The sequence below is a fragment of the Galendromus occidentalis genome, unplaced genomic scaffold (genome assembly GCF_000255335.2).
Source record: "Galendromus occidentalis unplaced genomic scaffold, Mocc_1.1 scf7180000077524, whole genome shotgun sequence".
Lineage (NCBI taxonomy): Eukaryota > Metazoa > Arthropoda > Arachnida > Mesostigmata > Phytoseiidae > Galendromus > Galendromus occidentalis.
In genome coordinates, this window is record NW_003805512.1 from 2,725,893 (window position 1) to 2,737,431 (window position 11,539).

The 11,539-nt window shown below is 52.7% G+C and overlaps 2 protein-coding genes across 2 annotated transcripts; one reads left to right on the forward strand and one right to left on the reverse strand.

Moving 5' to 3' along the window:
• Positions 1–486: 486 nt before the first annotated feature.
• LOC100900751 (uncharacterized) lies at positions 487–4,493 on the reverse strand. The gene is made up of 9 exons (XM_003747805.2): positions 4,383–4,493; positions 4,148–4,193; positions 3,152–3,305; positions 2,895–3,055; positions 2,520–2,756; positions 2,295–2,430; positions 1,328–2,165; positions 955–1,207; positions 487–862 (listed from the first exon to the last, which is right to left on the reverse strand). Exons 2-9 carry the CDS (start codon positions 4,184–4,186, stop codon positions 707–709), a joined length of 1,974 nt encoding a protein of 657 aa, XP_003747853.1. The 5' UTR covers positions 4,187–4,193; positions 4,383–4,493; the 3' UTR covers positions 487–706.
• A 3,704-nt stretch (positions 4,494–8,197) lies between these two features.
• Positions 8,198–10,180, forward strand: LOC100900898 (Protein phosphatase 4 regulatory subunit 2-related protein). The gene is made up of 4 exons (XM_018641134.1): positions 8,198–8,402; positions 9,047–9,251; positions 9,364–9,549; positions 9,648–10,180. The coding sequence occupies exons 1-4, from the start codon at positions 8,229–8,231 to the stop codon at positions 10,178–10,180; spliced, it is 1,098 nt and encodes a 365-aa protein (XP_018496650.1). The 5' UTR covers positions 8,198–8,228.
• The last annotated feature ends 1,359 nt before the right edge of the window (positions 10,181–11,539 follow it).

An 11,539-nucleotide genomic window follows, 5' to 3' on the forward strand; every position in this document is an offset into this window, starting at 1 on the left:
GTTCTTCTTGTTAATGTAGCAGAGAAAGGAGTGCTTGAGGACGAGTCGAGGGCGTTCCGTCCAGCCCTGTTCCGTTATAATCCGGAGCGCGGTCTCTCGGCATGAACTGAGCCTGAGCCGAAGGAACCAGAGACCATCTGGAACTTAGATCGATCGAGACGAGATCAACTTCCGATATCGAGACGACTCCTGATCGCTGGACGAATGGGACAGTTACTCTTCATCTTCCTCGATGACCCATGAGCCCGAGAGCAATCCACTTGCGGCGTTTCAGGCAGGTGGCTGCATGCTTATAGCGGATAGAACACATGGGTAAAAAAACTCGAAACCTCGGACAACGATCCGCTGACGCGAAATTGATGTGGGGAAATCCATGTCCCGATAAGTGAGAGCTCCCTTCATACCCTTCCTCATTTCATGGATGTCTCCGAGAAAGAGCCGCAAGGAAACTTTCTGAAGGCTCGGAATGAAGAAGACCAGAATAGCTCATCAACAATTTATATCGGACCATCCATCATAGTTGAGGTCAACAATGTACAAAACGCCACAACGTCCCCTTCCGAGAGACGGCTCGGTACCTAAGGTTTCTCGCAAGACAGTCCGCAGCCGGTAAGACGCGGAAGTTTCATGAAAGTTTGGATTTCCGCGCATCAGCGCCTGGAGTCGCCTCCGATTTTCGATGCGGAGTAGACCGCGGTCCAGATACTCATTTGGGCGCGTTTCCCGCCCGCGTCCGTTTGATGGGAACCAAGCTGGTCTCTTCGCCGACAGTTTTGCCCTTCACTCTGATCTGCTTCTCGTACTTCGCTCGGGGCATGCCTTTCAGTTCTGGAAACTGCTTCTCATTCAACAGAAACATGACCTGGAAAACGAAGAGGGGGTGAGCAAATCCGTGGGCGCCGCTCCACAACAGAACCCTCCAGGACAGATGCTCTTCGAAATTTCGCGACTCGCCTCCGCAAGATGCCAGCGACCCTCCTCCATGATGTGGTCGGGATCGAACATTTTGTTGAATCTACTTCCGAGACCCATGTCCTCAGGTGCGGGTGGGTTGAGCAGGAACTTTTTCGCGTACTCGAGCAGAAATATTCCGCAGTCGTGGAAATTAGTCTGCTGCGGCGCTATCGGGTAGTAACCTCGCATGGTATAGTAATCGAACGAGCACTCGACCTCTTTTTTAACGAGGAACTCTTCCGTGAGATAATTCCTGTGGAGCCGAAGGGTTAGCTCGATGATGTCCTCGTGAGATTCTGCCAGGCAGATGCCATATACATTCCATGAAGAACACGAAAGAGTCTATCGCAACGCGTAATCGTATTCGACTCACCTTATCAACGGGTAGACACTCGAGGGCGTCACGTTCCCTCGCAGCGAATCGAAAACGAAGATTCCAGCTTTGAGATCACTCCTCCGCTGCATTGGTGACGGAACTGCAGGCGTTGAGTCTTTCTGTGCTTGATTCACTCTCAAGGGATCGGGGCCTCCAGTGCTGGAGTCAGGGGAATCTTTGGCGGGCGTATCGACTAGATTCGGCTCTGCGCCATCCTTATTCATGCAGTCCATTTTGATCCCGAGCTTTTTCGGAACCAACCAGGGATAGCACACTATGATCAGGAACCAATGCGAATGCTCGCAGACCGGTATCAGGATGAAATCTTTGGCGAAGAGGTCGACTCCCTTCGTCCAACGCTTTACATTCGCGTGGTGCCTGCGAGCCGCTGGGATCCCCGTGGCCACAGTTTTCGGAGGATCTTTGACCAACGAGGAGTAGAAGAAAGTATTGAAAGCGAATACTTTGTCGGCGCGCTCCTTCGGCAACAATTCGCCAATTATGTACGAGAGATAGAAATCGATGACTGCATCGTTGACAGATTTGTCGGGCATCAGAGTGAGCAGGTCAGGAGCTCTGATGACGATGCTCCCTTTGCCAGACGGGGGATATTGACAGATGGGAGAATCGTCGGTGAACACGACGCCCGGCTGGAGTTTCGGCAGAGCCCGAGCCGTCGGGACTGCCATGACGGTGACGATTCCGTTACCGGTAACGAAATGCGACGGGGGATCATCGCCGGTTTTTCGCTTTCGGATTCCAGGTCTCATCGTAGAACTCGTGCCCGGTCGCATAAGTTCCTGGGGTTGGAGGATGCTCGGGACCGACTCCTCAACTGAAAGGAAGGACTTCGCGCTAAGATTTCAACCTCGGTCGCAGGCTCTCAAGGACCGACTTCCAGCGAGGATTCGAACCCGCTTCCAATACATTCTCCCTCTTTCCGATCCAGTGATTCCAGCCTTACCTGGTAGAGGCGTCTCGGGCGTATTTATGTTGGGCGCTGTGAGTTCCAGTATTTTTTCTGCGAATTCTTTTTTCATATGCCCTTTGGGACTCATGTAACAATCTTGGATCAATCTGTACTCCTCCTCACTCAGAGACTAGAATTCGGAGAATTGAATGTAACTATCTCATTCATCATGCATTACCACATTCACATGAAGCCAATCATATCGATAGCTCGACATACTTCACCGAGCAATATGACGACTTGTCGCTGTCTCTCGAAAGGTGCTTTAGGTTCGAAATATGGGTGTTTGGCGTCATTACACCATCGATTTTTCACTGCCTCGTGGGTTTTCATGTGCAGAGCTCCTCGTATCCGTTCTCCACAATCAGGTGAGAAATTGAACAACATAGCCGGAGTCTCCGCACTCAGCGCCCACATGGTCTTCAGGATGTCTTTATACGTGAAATTCAGTTCCACCTGGAAGGATTCCAATTATCAATTTTATTGTTGACACGTAATCACGCAGGACGGGAACCTGGTGATCGAGGGAGCATCCGAACAACCTTGAGATTCGGCTCCGTGGTCACGAGGGACAGAAACTCTGGAGGTACTCACTTCTTGGGTCAGAGAATCCACTGGACGGGCGAGAATTTGTAAATTGCTCCGACTGAACGTAACTAGTCGATCCTTCAAAAGGAACGTGCCCACGCGGACTTGCTGCGCTCGGAGTCTGAATTCTCCTCTGTCGATCTCATCGGGATGTTTCAGAATCGTCACTGAAAAAAAGGAGCAAGACGGTGGAAGGGTACTCCGGGAGCTGGTCGATTCTCATGGGGGTCACGTAGGGCCGGGAACGAGAGAGTGCGACTCACGTTTGTAAAAATTCGAATCAGCGATCCCTGGATCGTCAATATTGCAGTCTGCTCCCATCTCTGACTCTTGGTTTCTCGAGCCGACTTCTTCGTCATCGATGGTGACTACCGGGGGCGGCTCGATCGCCAAGCGATTCGGGGCGGATGGTAACGCCTGGAAGGATTTCCCACCGATTCGAAATTAGAAAATTCCATAATCCAACGTTATTGAAGACCGATCCGGGACTGAATCGGAAGTCTATGCGTCTATGAGCACTCGGTCAATGTGTGACGACATTCGGTCCGAGCCATTCGGCAGCCCTTTCACGAGCTGTTTGTCCCAGTCCCTATCAATGCCTCACGGTAGAAACTCCCTGCCGCCGCTCGGCCACCAATCTGCTAAACAGTGATTTGAAGTGAGACCACATGTTAGACCCTCTGAGCGGGGCACGTTGGAGCAGTAACCAGTAGCCGTCTCCGGACGAGTGTGAATAGCATTGATTAAAGGAGAACGAAGAGGTTAGCGATGGTGCCTGAAGCCTGAAGCGAACCATGGCGAACGAAGTGAAGCTGCTGACAGTATGCCTCGCAGACATACATCTACTGCAGCCCTTTCTCAAATTCCCGATAGGAAGAAATCAAACGCGAGTTTTCCTTGTACATTTTACGATTGCACGCCTCGATTCCATAGGGATGATGGTAAGTCGCGGATCGTGGCGCTTACTGGGAACGCGACCATGGCCTGGGCCCGGCCTCGATAGGTCGCGTGGATCAAGCGAAACATGCGCCATGCGTCTTCCCAGCGATCGAGAAGTTCGGTATACCGCCCACGTATCCGGATATAATTCTCCTCATGACAATTATGACTATTCAGGCGATGAGAACCGTCGCTCAGCTCGGCTCCGCCATGAATTCTTGGCTCGTGGCCGCAATCCGCGCCCCGGGGAATTCCTCGCACCCTTCCAGATGGATTCCATCTACGCTCAGGGTCCATCTCGCGCGAAATTCGGAACTCACCCTTGCTCTCAGAATCCGCGTCCGCATTGGGCTTATCATCGGCTTACTGCAAGGAACAGCAATGAATACCGTCAGTCACTCGATGATGGAACCGTGAAATATGTTCAGAGACGAAACTGGAATATATCCCATATCCTATGCCGCAATTCCTGGCTCGAATGATCTAGATGATGATGTAAACACAAGGGACATGATCTGAGGAATTCGCTGTCGTTCGGACCGCCGCAGTCCGTACCTTTCGTTTGTTATCCTTTCGGAACCGCCTATGTTCTGTTGTGCCTGTGTGAGAGGGCTCGCAGCATGCCGGAAAACTTGGAAAGCTCCGGAGGGTGTTACCAAGAGGCTGGAGACGACTTGACTGTCGCCGACCGTCAAAGGCGTCAATTGATTGGAACTAAAACCCGAAATCGCCGGTCGAGACGAAGCGGGATAAACTATTTTATACAGCGGTGGTACGTGACCATTCGAAACGGTCACCTTATACTGCGTTGGTACTGCGGGCGTTGTGGGCGAGACAAGGGCCAAAGCAGCAGGCTCACCAACTCTGACTATCTGTTTTGAATGTACAACAGGCTGTGCCGCGATCGGGTTGACGGATCTAACGAGGTGCGTTATCCCCGAGCCTGGAGAGCTATTCAGAGTTCTCACAACGGCCGCCACCGGTGACGTATTGTGCGCACTTGATGCCGTACTGATGATCCGAGCCGGAGAAGCGACTTGCGAGCTCTTATCGAGAATCTCCGTTCCTCCTGTCCCTCGATGATCAGTACCGCTTTTGGGAACGAGTCGGCACCTGGTGACTCCTGGTCGAGGCGAGATCAAGTTTTGTCGAGGATTCGACACCCGCCGGAAGATTTGTTGCTGAATTTGTTGAGTTACTTGCGACGTGGAATTGTTCACGTGTGGATTTCGGCTCAGGAGTGGCCCCGCTGAACTCCGATTTATCACCCGCGGGGTCGCCACCCGAATCGGCTTCGTTGATGAGGTCAGCTTCGATCGCGCCTGGAGCTGTTGGGTGATTTGTACCTGTGGGGACCAACCGACTCTTCGATTAGAAGCATTTCAACTTCGATCTTGAGATTTTGCGTAATCTTCCGCGGAGCCGCCTGATCATACACGACATGTTCTCGGGATCAGTGCCCACCTGATTATCATTAATGTTTTGAGGAGGCCGCTGAATTGCCGCGGATAGTCTTGAATTGTCAGATATGAGTTGAGTTCTGGCTGCGTTCGAACAAGCTGTTGTCGAGCTGGGGCTGCTTGTTCCGTCGGCGTTCTTTAGGGAAAATTGTCGTTGCCCAGTTTTGCACTTCAAGCAGACTCCTGGTACATTCTGCGGATGTTGGCAGTGAATGCAGGGAGTCGGCATGGCCCTGACCTTCGCGGGAAGCTCACCACAGAGGTCCGGAGCTCCGGAGGCGTCGCTCACAGCTTCCTGGAAACGAGAGAACGCCTTCGGAATTCGAACGTCGACTTATTCGGCGGACGGCAACCTCGCAGAGCTACGTTGAGGGCTTCCTCGCGCCATGAAAATTCTTCTCTTCTTCAGCGTCGCTTGAATCCAGTCACGGGAGAAGGGACAAGGAGGATACGGGAAATTCTGGGAGCAACCGCAAGACAAGCGAGCGTATCAACCTCTCAGACGTTTCCCTTTCGCGAGTCGATGAGGATACTTCCACCGATGCTGAAAAATAGGAGGCGTCGCGAACTTCCAATCGAAACAGAGGCGACACGGTGGGCAATCGGAGTGTGGTAGACGCTTGCAGTCGCGGAATTCGGACACAGTGCCGTCCGTAATTCATGCACCCCCTTCCAATGCAATTATTCGAGACGTCCAGTGCGCATCAGTTGACGCGGAGATTAATTCGAGGCTCGCTCGGAAAATCCTCGGGCGTGGGGGACTTTCCTCCGCCTACACTTCGGAACCGCTCCCGCCGATACTTGGAATATCGAAGATCTCGACTCTAGGCAGCGTTCCTTCCAGAGGCATTCATGCGTTCGAGATCCGAGCCCCTCCCGAGAAAATATTCGATATATCCATGAGTTCCGAGTGTCAGAGGCATCCGGATTGGACCAGAACATCAAGGCACCTCCAGAACTTGAGCTTCGATGCATAGGAAATCCTGATTTGACGAAATCCTGCGGCTATTGGACAGGAGAATATGAAAGGATGGAGTTCCGAAAATATTCCGCCCAGAAATCTAGTGTCCTCGCTAGCCGCTTTCATCAGGTCCGAAAGCAGTGATTTAGAGAGCTCGGAAGCTCGGAATCCAATCCCGGACGAGTTTTCGAACGAAAGTCTATCCGAGAATCGTGTACGTTCCCTTGTACCTCACTGTTACATCCGATCTTTGCAGCGAGCGCCGAGATCTGAATTTCGCGCTAGGCCGCTGAGGGAGCTCGCTCAGTCGATGTCGTGATGGTGCATATGTGCTTGTAAATGGGGATTCCGGAGCACCCAATCCTTTGAGGAGCTTCTTGAGGAGCCCCGAGATTGAGCGCCGAAACTTCTTGATGCCTCCAACATTAGGGACGACACGATTTTTCCGACCCTCGACCTATCTGTATCGATGCCCCGCGAAACGATCAGAGGAGTTCATGGGCTTTGCTAAGAACGTCAGAGGGGTCGAAGCATGGACAGTCACTCGACTTACATTCAGACAGATCGATGCTTGCTGAATGGGACATGATTCCTCCACAGGACCAAGCGGCGAAAGCAGTAGAATGTGGAAAAATACGGGCCCGCTCGATGCTCTGACTCGATATATACACAGGCAGGCCCACGATCGTGGTAAGTAATCGAAGCAGCGGTTACAGTACTTGGGCAAGTAGGCTAGTTACGCTTATGCTGTTGCATGGTGCTACCGTATGACGTGTTTACGTTATGGTTTCACTCTGCCCTCGCCCATTCTGAGCTCACGGAGCAGACAGCAAACTTCGAGCGCCAAAGTTTCATTCTCCATCGCAGAGGACACTGGTGCTTAATACCATTTTCCCTCGGTCGAGTGACAGCCTGGATTTGACTAGCGGTCTCTGGCGGAGGACGACGGATCGGAGGGCTCCGCGCAGCGTGCCTTGATAGGGAGGTCACGTTATGTCCCGAAAAGAGAGATGCCTTCCGATAGACGTACTCAAGTACAGCCCACAAATCTCAGGAGTGTGCCATTTCCTCCGATGGTGCGTGCGCGCGGGTCTTTGACGGAGAAGCCGTCTCATGAACAAGCCCGGCCGGGCTGGATCCTCGTCCAGCAATATTCGGCTTGACTGGGGAGCAAATTAGCTAAGAATGAACCGCTTCCGCGGCCCGATCCCAGATATTCCGGGAGCGACTCGAACAGACAGTACTTCAGACGCAGACGGGAGCAGACTCAGAGAGAATTCATTGTCGGAGGCGCCTGAGTTCTAACGAGGAGGATCAGATGCGCGGGAACGAGGCGGGCATGGCAGAGATGGTACCCCGCTTCAGACATCCGTTGCCGTCCGGAGGTGTTGTTTGGAATTCCCCATAACGGGGAGAAGTTTTTTCCTCATGGAAACCGCGAAAGCCGCCCCTGAAAGCCACCAGAGTCGGAGAGTCGCCCTGAGCGGACCGCCCCTTCTATACTCTTCAAACGCTACGCTACTTGGCGAGGGCTCTCGGGTTGCACGACGATGCTAACCGAAGCTTTAGAAACTAGCGGGATGAAATTGAAGTTGATGCGTGTTTCCATATTCGGAAGTCACCATTGGAATCCTAGAATCAAGTTTGGCGGGAGCGGATTGCCGGAAGCTGGGCTTTTCGAATACGGCGCCTCGGCGAGCCCGTCCCGAGTTCGTCTAAAAGACCAGTTCGTCGTGTCTCGTCCATGGCGAGAAATAAGCAGCGGCGCTGGTGGCGGGCGGCCGGCAACCGCGGCGGCGCTAGCAGCAGCGCAGAGGCTCCTTGTTGTGTCTTCTCTCTGTGTTGTGTAGGGCTGCTGCTGCTGGTTGGTTTGCAACAGCAGAAAACATAATCGGAAGCAGGCGGCCGGATAAGTGAGGGAAAACACAGTGCTCGGGATTCCTCAGTGTCTTAGACGTGGGTTGTGGAAGGTATTCGACGATGGAGAACGTCTGTAAAGAGGACGTGCTTCAGGCTTTGAATGAGTTTGATGTCAAGAGCGATATCCCGATTCCGAGCCTGCTCGAGGAATACCTACATTTCGTTGCGTCCACTGGGGACACTGTTTTCCCATGGACGATCATCAAAGTACTTATGCGAAGAAAGATCGAGCAGGTAAGAACATCTCACGGCTCGAATTCGAGCTCATGGCGGTCGTCTACGCGGTGTGTTCCTAGGCAGCAGTGGGAAAAATCCGCCAAAAATCCTCATTGAGAAGCATGGTCTACGAAGTGATAAAGAGGGAGAAGTAATCGACTGCCATGGTCCTGGATGTCGGTCTCGGAAAACTTTCGAGTCCTCGTATGTGGCAGCGGGCTGGAGTCGCTCATTATGGGGAGTCAGCTATGTGGAACGATCCGTCCACCCCCTTTCCCGGAGCTCTCTGGGGTTTTTGGTCTCTTGCGGCCTTCCTCGAACGAGGGATCGAAGCGAAGGATTAGGCGTTTTCCCCGATTTATCTGATGCTGGGGATCTCTGCTCGCATCTATCGTCAGCGTCTTCTGTCCCTAGAAGACGTTGCTTCCCGATTCGCCATAATTCAGTCATCGATTTGAGGTTTCTCGGTCGCGGTCCGTCGGGGGTTGTCCTCTACGGCCTCAGAGTGGGAAGTCCACCAGGTCACGGTCGGTCCTAACGGGAATATCAGCTGTGGATGGCCATCTTACTCTCGACTGTCTCCCGAATCCACCTGACCGCCAAATAATCGTGGATCACTCACCTCAGCGGCCAATGACCTAATCATTCCAACCGCATTGCAGGTTCTCTGTGATTTCTTGATAACGTCATCTCCAGATTCCGTGCCGACGTCCCCTAATGTAGACTCGTTCAAATATGCCCTGATGAAAGAGAAAATACTCGAAGCTCTAGAATACTTCAATCAAGCACCGTTCACCATACAGCGACTGTGTGAAGTCATGGTGGATCCGAAGCGATACTACAAGCGAATCGATAAACTCATGCGAGGTATGTAGCTCGATGGATCTGCGAGCAGATGTCGCATATCGATGCCTGTCTCAACGACTCGGGATAAGGGGCCGGTGACCATGCGACCTCCTAACGGAATTCGAATCCGCAGCGATCGAGAAAAACCTCTTGGTGACGACAACCACGGAGCCGCGACGTCCGTCGAGTCCGAGCCCTCATCTGAGCGGAGTTGTCAACGGATTTGAGGATCGAACCAATGGTCACCATTCCGAGGAGCAAGATGAGGAGCAGATGGATACTTCAGGACCCCCAGCCCCTTGCCAACCTGTTGTTGTCGGTGAGACCTCCGGTGAATCTTCGGTCGAGCCTCGGAGTTTTGGCGGATTCAACGAGTCCGGGGAACCTTCCATTGACAGACGGAATTCTAATCCCTAGGAAACTTCGACGAGTGCTCCATGGCTGTGAGAGCTACAGAAGAAGATGAGGAAGGGATCGAGGACATCGAGGTGGACCAGGCTCCAGACGCGATACCGTCGCACACACCGACGCAAAACTTCGATATCGCAATGGCCGAAGTGCAACAGGGAGGATCCTCTCAGGAGAATCTCCTCCAGATACAGCTGCAGATGCGGGAGCAGCAGCAGCAGCGGGAGCAGCAGATCCTTGTCGGCGCGGGTGAACAAGCCGCAGCCGAAGACACCTCGTCGTCGCAGTCTTCAGAGAAGTCTGAGTCCGAAGAGACCGACGCGTCGACGCGCTCAGCTGAGGACAGTTGCAGCAATGACGCGACTTCTGATCTCGAGCATGGAGACGCGCGGGAAAGCCCCCTGGAACCCGACGCTGAGCAACAGGTGAGAGCACATATTGGTCTCGGAGTCCATCTTGCCGAAGCCTTTCTCTCTCAATCTAGAAATTGGCGTCCAGGGACGGGGATCGAGTGGATTCTCTCACTCGTCAGTGATCATTAATGTCCTTCTAGGTTGATCCAGCTTACGTTCCATCGGAGTCTGGTGGAGATTCAGGCGCTAGCCCAGTACAATTCCAGAGCATTTCTTCCCAATCCCAAGATATGAGCAAGGCGGAGAAAACTCCGCTCGAGCTTCTCGCCGCCAAATGTTCGCCCTCAGCGACGGATCAGAGTTCAGTCGTGGAGAGCAGTCAGAGCGACAGCATTGACGGCACGAACGAGGCTACCGCAGCTGTTCCGTCTCTTCTGTCTCCAGTCGACTCCGCTTCAACGGCGTCGGCGACGACGTCTGAGCCCTTAGCGGCCACCACCTCGGTGTCGGCGACTGCTGACATCAAATCCGACAACAAGCGAGAAGCTGCAGCAGACAGCCAACAGAGCTCTTGCGAGCGAGATTCGGATGAATCAGAGCTTTCTACGACCGGCTCCCCGGGGAACGAAGCCGTGGCCAAAGAATAAAATGAAGAGCGACCAATCAATGTTGCCCGGGGATTGTACAGAGAGCGAGCTACGACTTCCGCTCGTCTCGATCGAATAGATTCCACGCGAACGCTCCGGAGAAACTTCTGTTCAGATGCAACTTGAAGTAACTATGGTTTCCGGGCGTTTCGGGATACTTGTTGTATACTTCGATATTGCGTACGATTCCCCGCGGTATTCCGGATAGCGAAAGGGAGAAAGAAAATCCACAGAAACTCTGCTCACCCGAGGGTTCCGATCTCCGTCGACCATCCGACTGCTCGCTGGCGGATTTGTCTGATGAACGGGACGATCCGTTCCTCGATAGGAGGCAGCCGGCAAATGTGTCGCTGTATCGTGACGCCCCGGACGAAAATGATTCCATTCCAGAGAATCAAAATATGATGATGATGTACATTTGAATTGAGCTCTCGAGGAACAATCGTGAGAGACGGAATACATGCGGTTTGTGTATATTTATATGTGAATTAATAAACGTTTCATCTGTATTCTATGCCTTAACTTTTCTTCGCGACTTGAGCATGAATTATGAATCAGGGCTTTCACCTTCAAGGATCCCTCGAATCTGCTATTGTTGTGCAATTCTTATCGAACGCTGCTTAATCTTCGGAAGGACTCGGTGCCGAAAGCCAGCGGGATGTGATTAAAGCAAATGATGGAAATGCAGAAATGTGATTCGCGATCCCTCCCCCGTTAAAGCCATGTCCTTTCTCCGGCCTCGTGCGCAATATACCTATCGAGGATCATGGTATCGTCTCTCCCACGTCTTTGCTCTTCTCCCATTCTATGGTGTTTAGAACTCGATGAATCATCATCATTGCGACGACGGATAACTTTAACGAACGCGATACGTGCGCGCGCTCTCCTCGTGGCGAGGGGA

Coding starts and splice junctions, on each gene's coding strand:
- LOC100900751 (XM_003747805.2), bottom strand. CDS start 4,186: ATGATAAGCCCAATGCGGACGCGGATTCTGAGAGCAAGG. Junction 3,306..4,147: donor CGCGGATTCTGAGAGCAAGG/GTGAGTTCCGAA, acceptor AAATCCTTCCAG/GCGTTACCATCCGCCCCGAA. Junction 2,166..2,294: donor GCCCGAGACGCCTCTACCAG/GTAAGGCTGGAA, acceptor CCTTCCTTTCAG/TTGAGGAGTCGGTCCCGAGC.
- LOC100900898 (XM_018641134.1), top strand. CDS start 8,229: ATGGAGAACGTCTGTAAAGAGGACGTGCTTCAGGCTTTGAATGAGTTT. Junction 9,252..9,363: donor AATCGATAAACTCATGCGAG/GTATGTAGCTCG, acceptor TCGAATCCGCAG/CGATCGAGAAAAACCTCTTG. Junction 9,550..9,647: donor TTGCCAACCTGTTGTTGTCG/GTGAGACCTCCG, acceptor TCTAATCCCTAG/GAAACTTCGACGAGTGCTCC.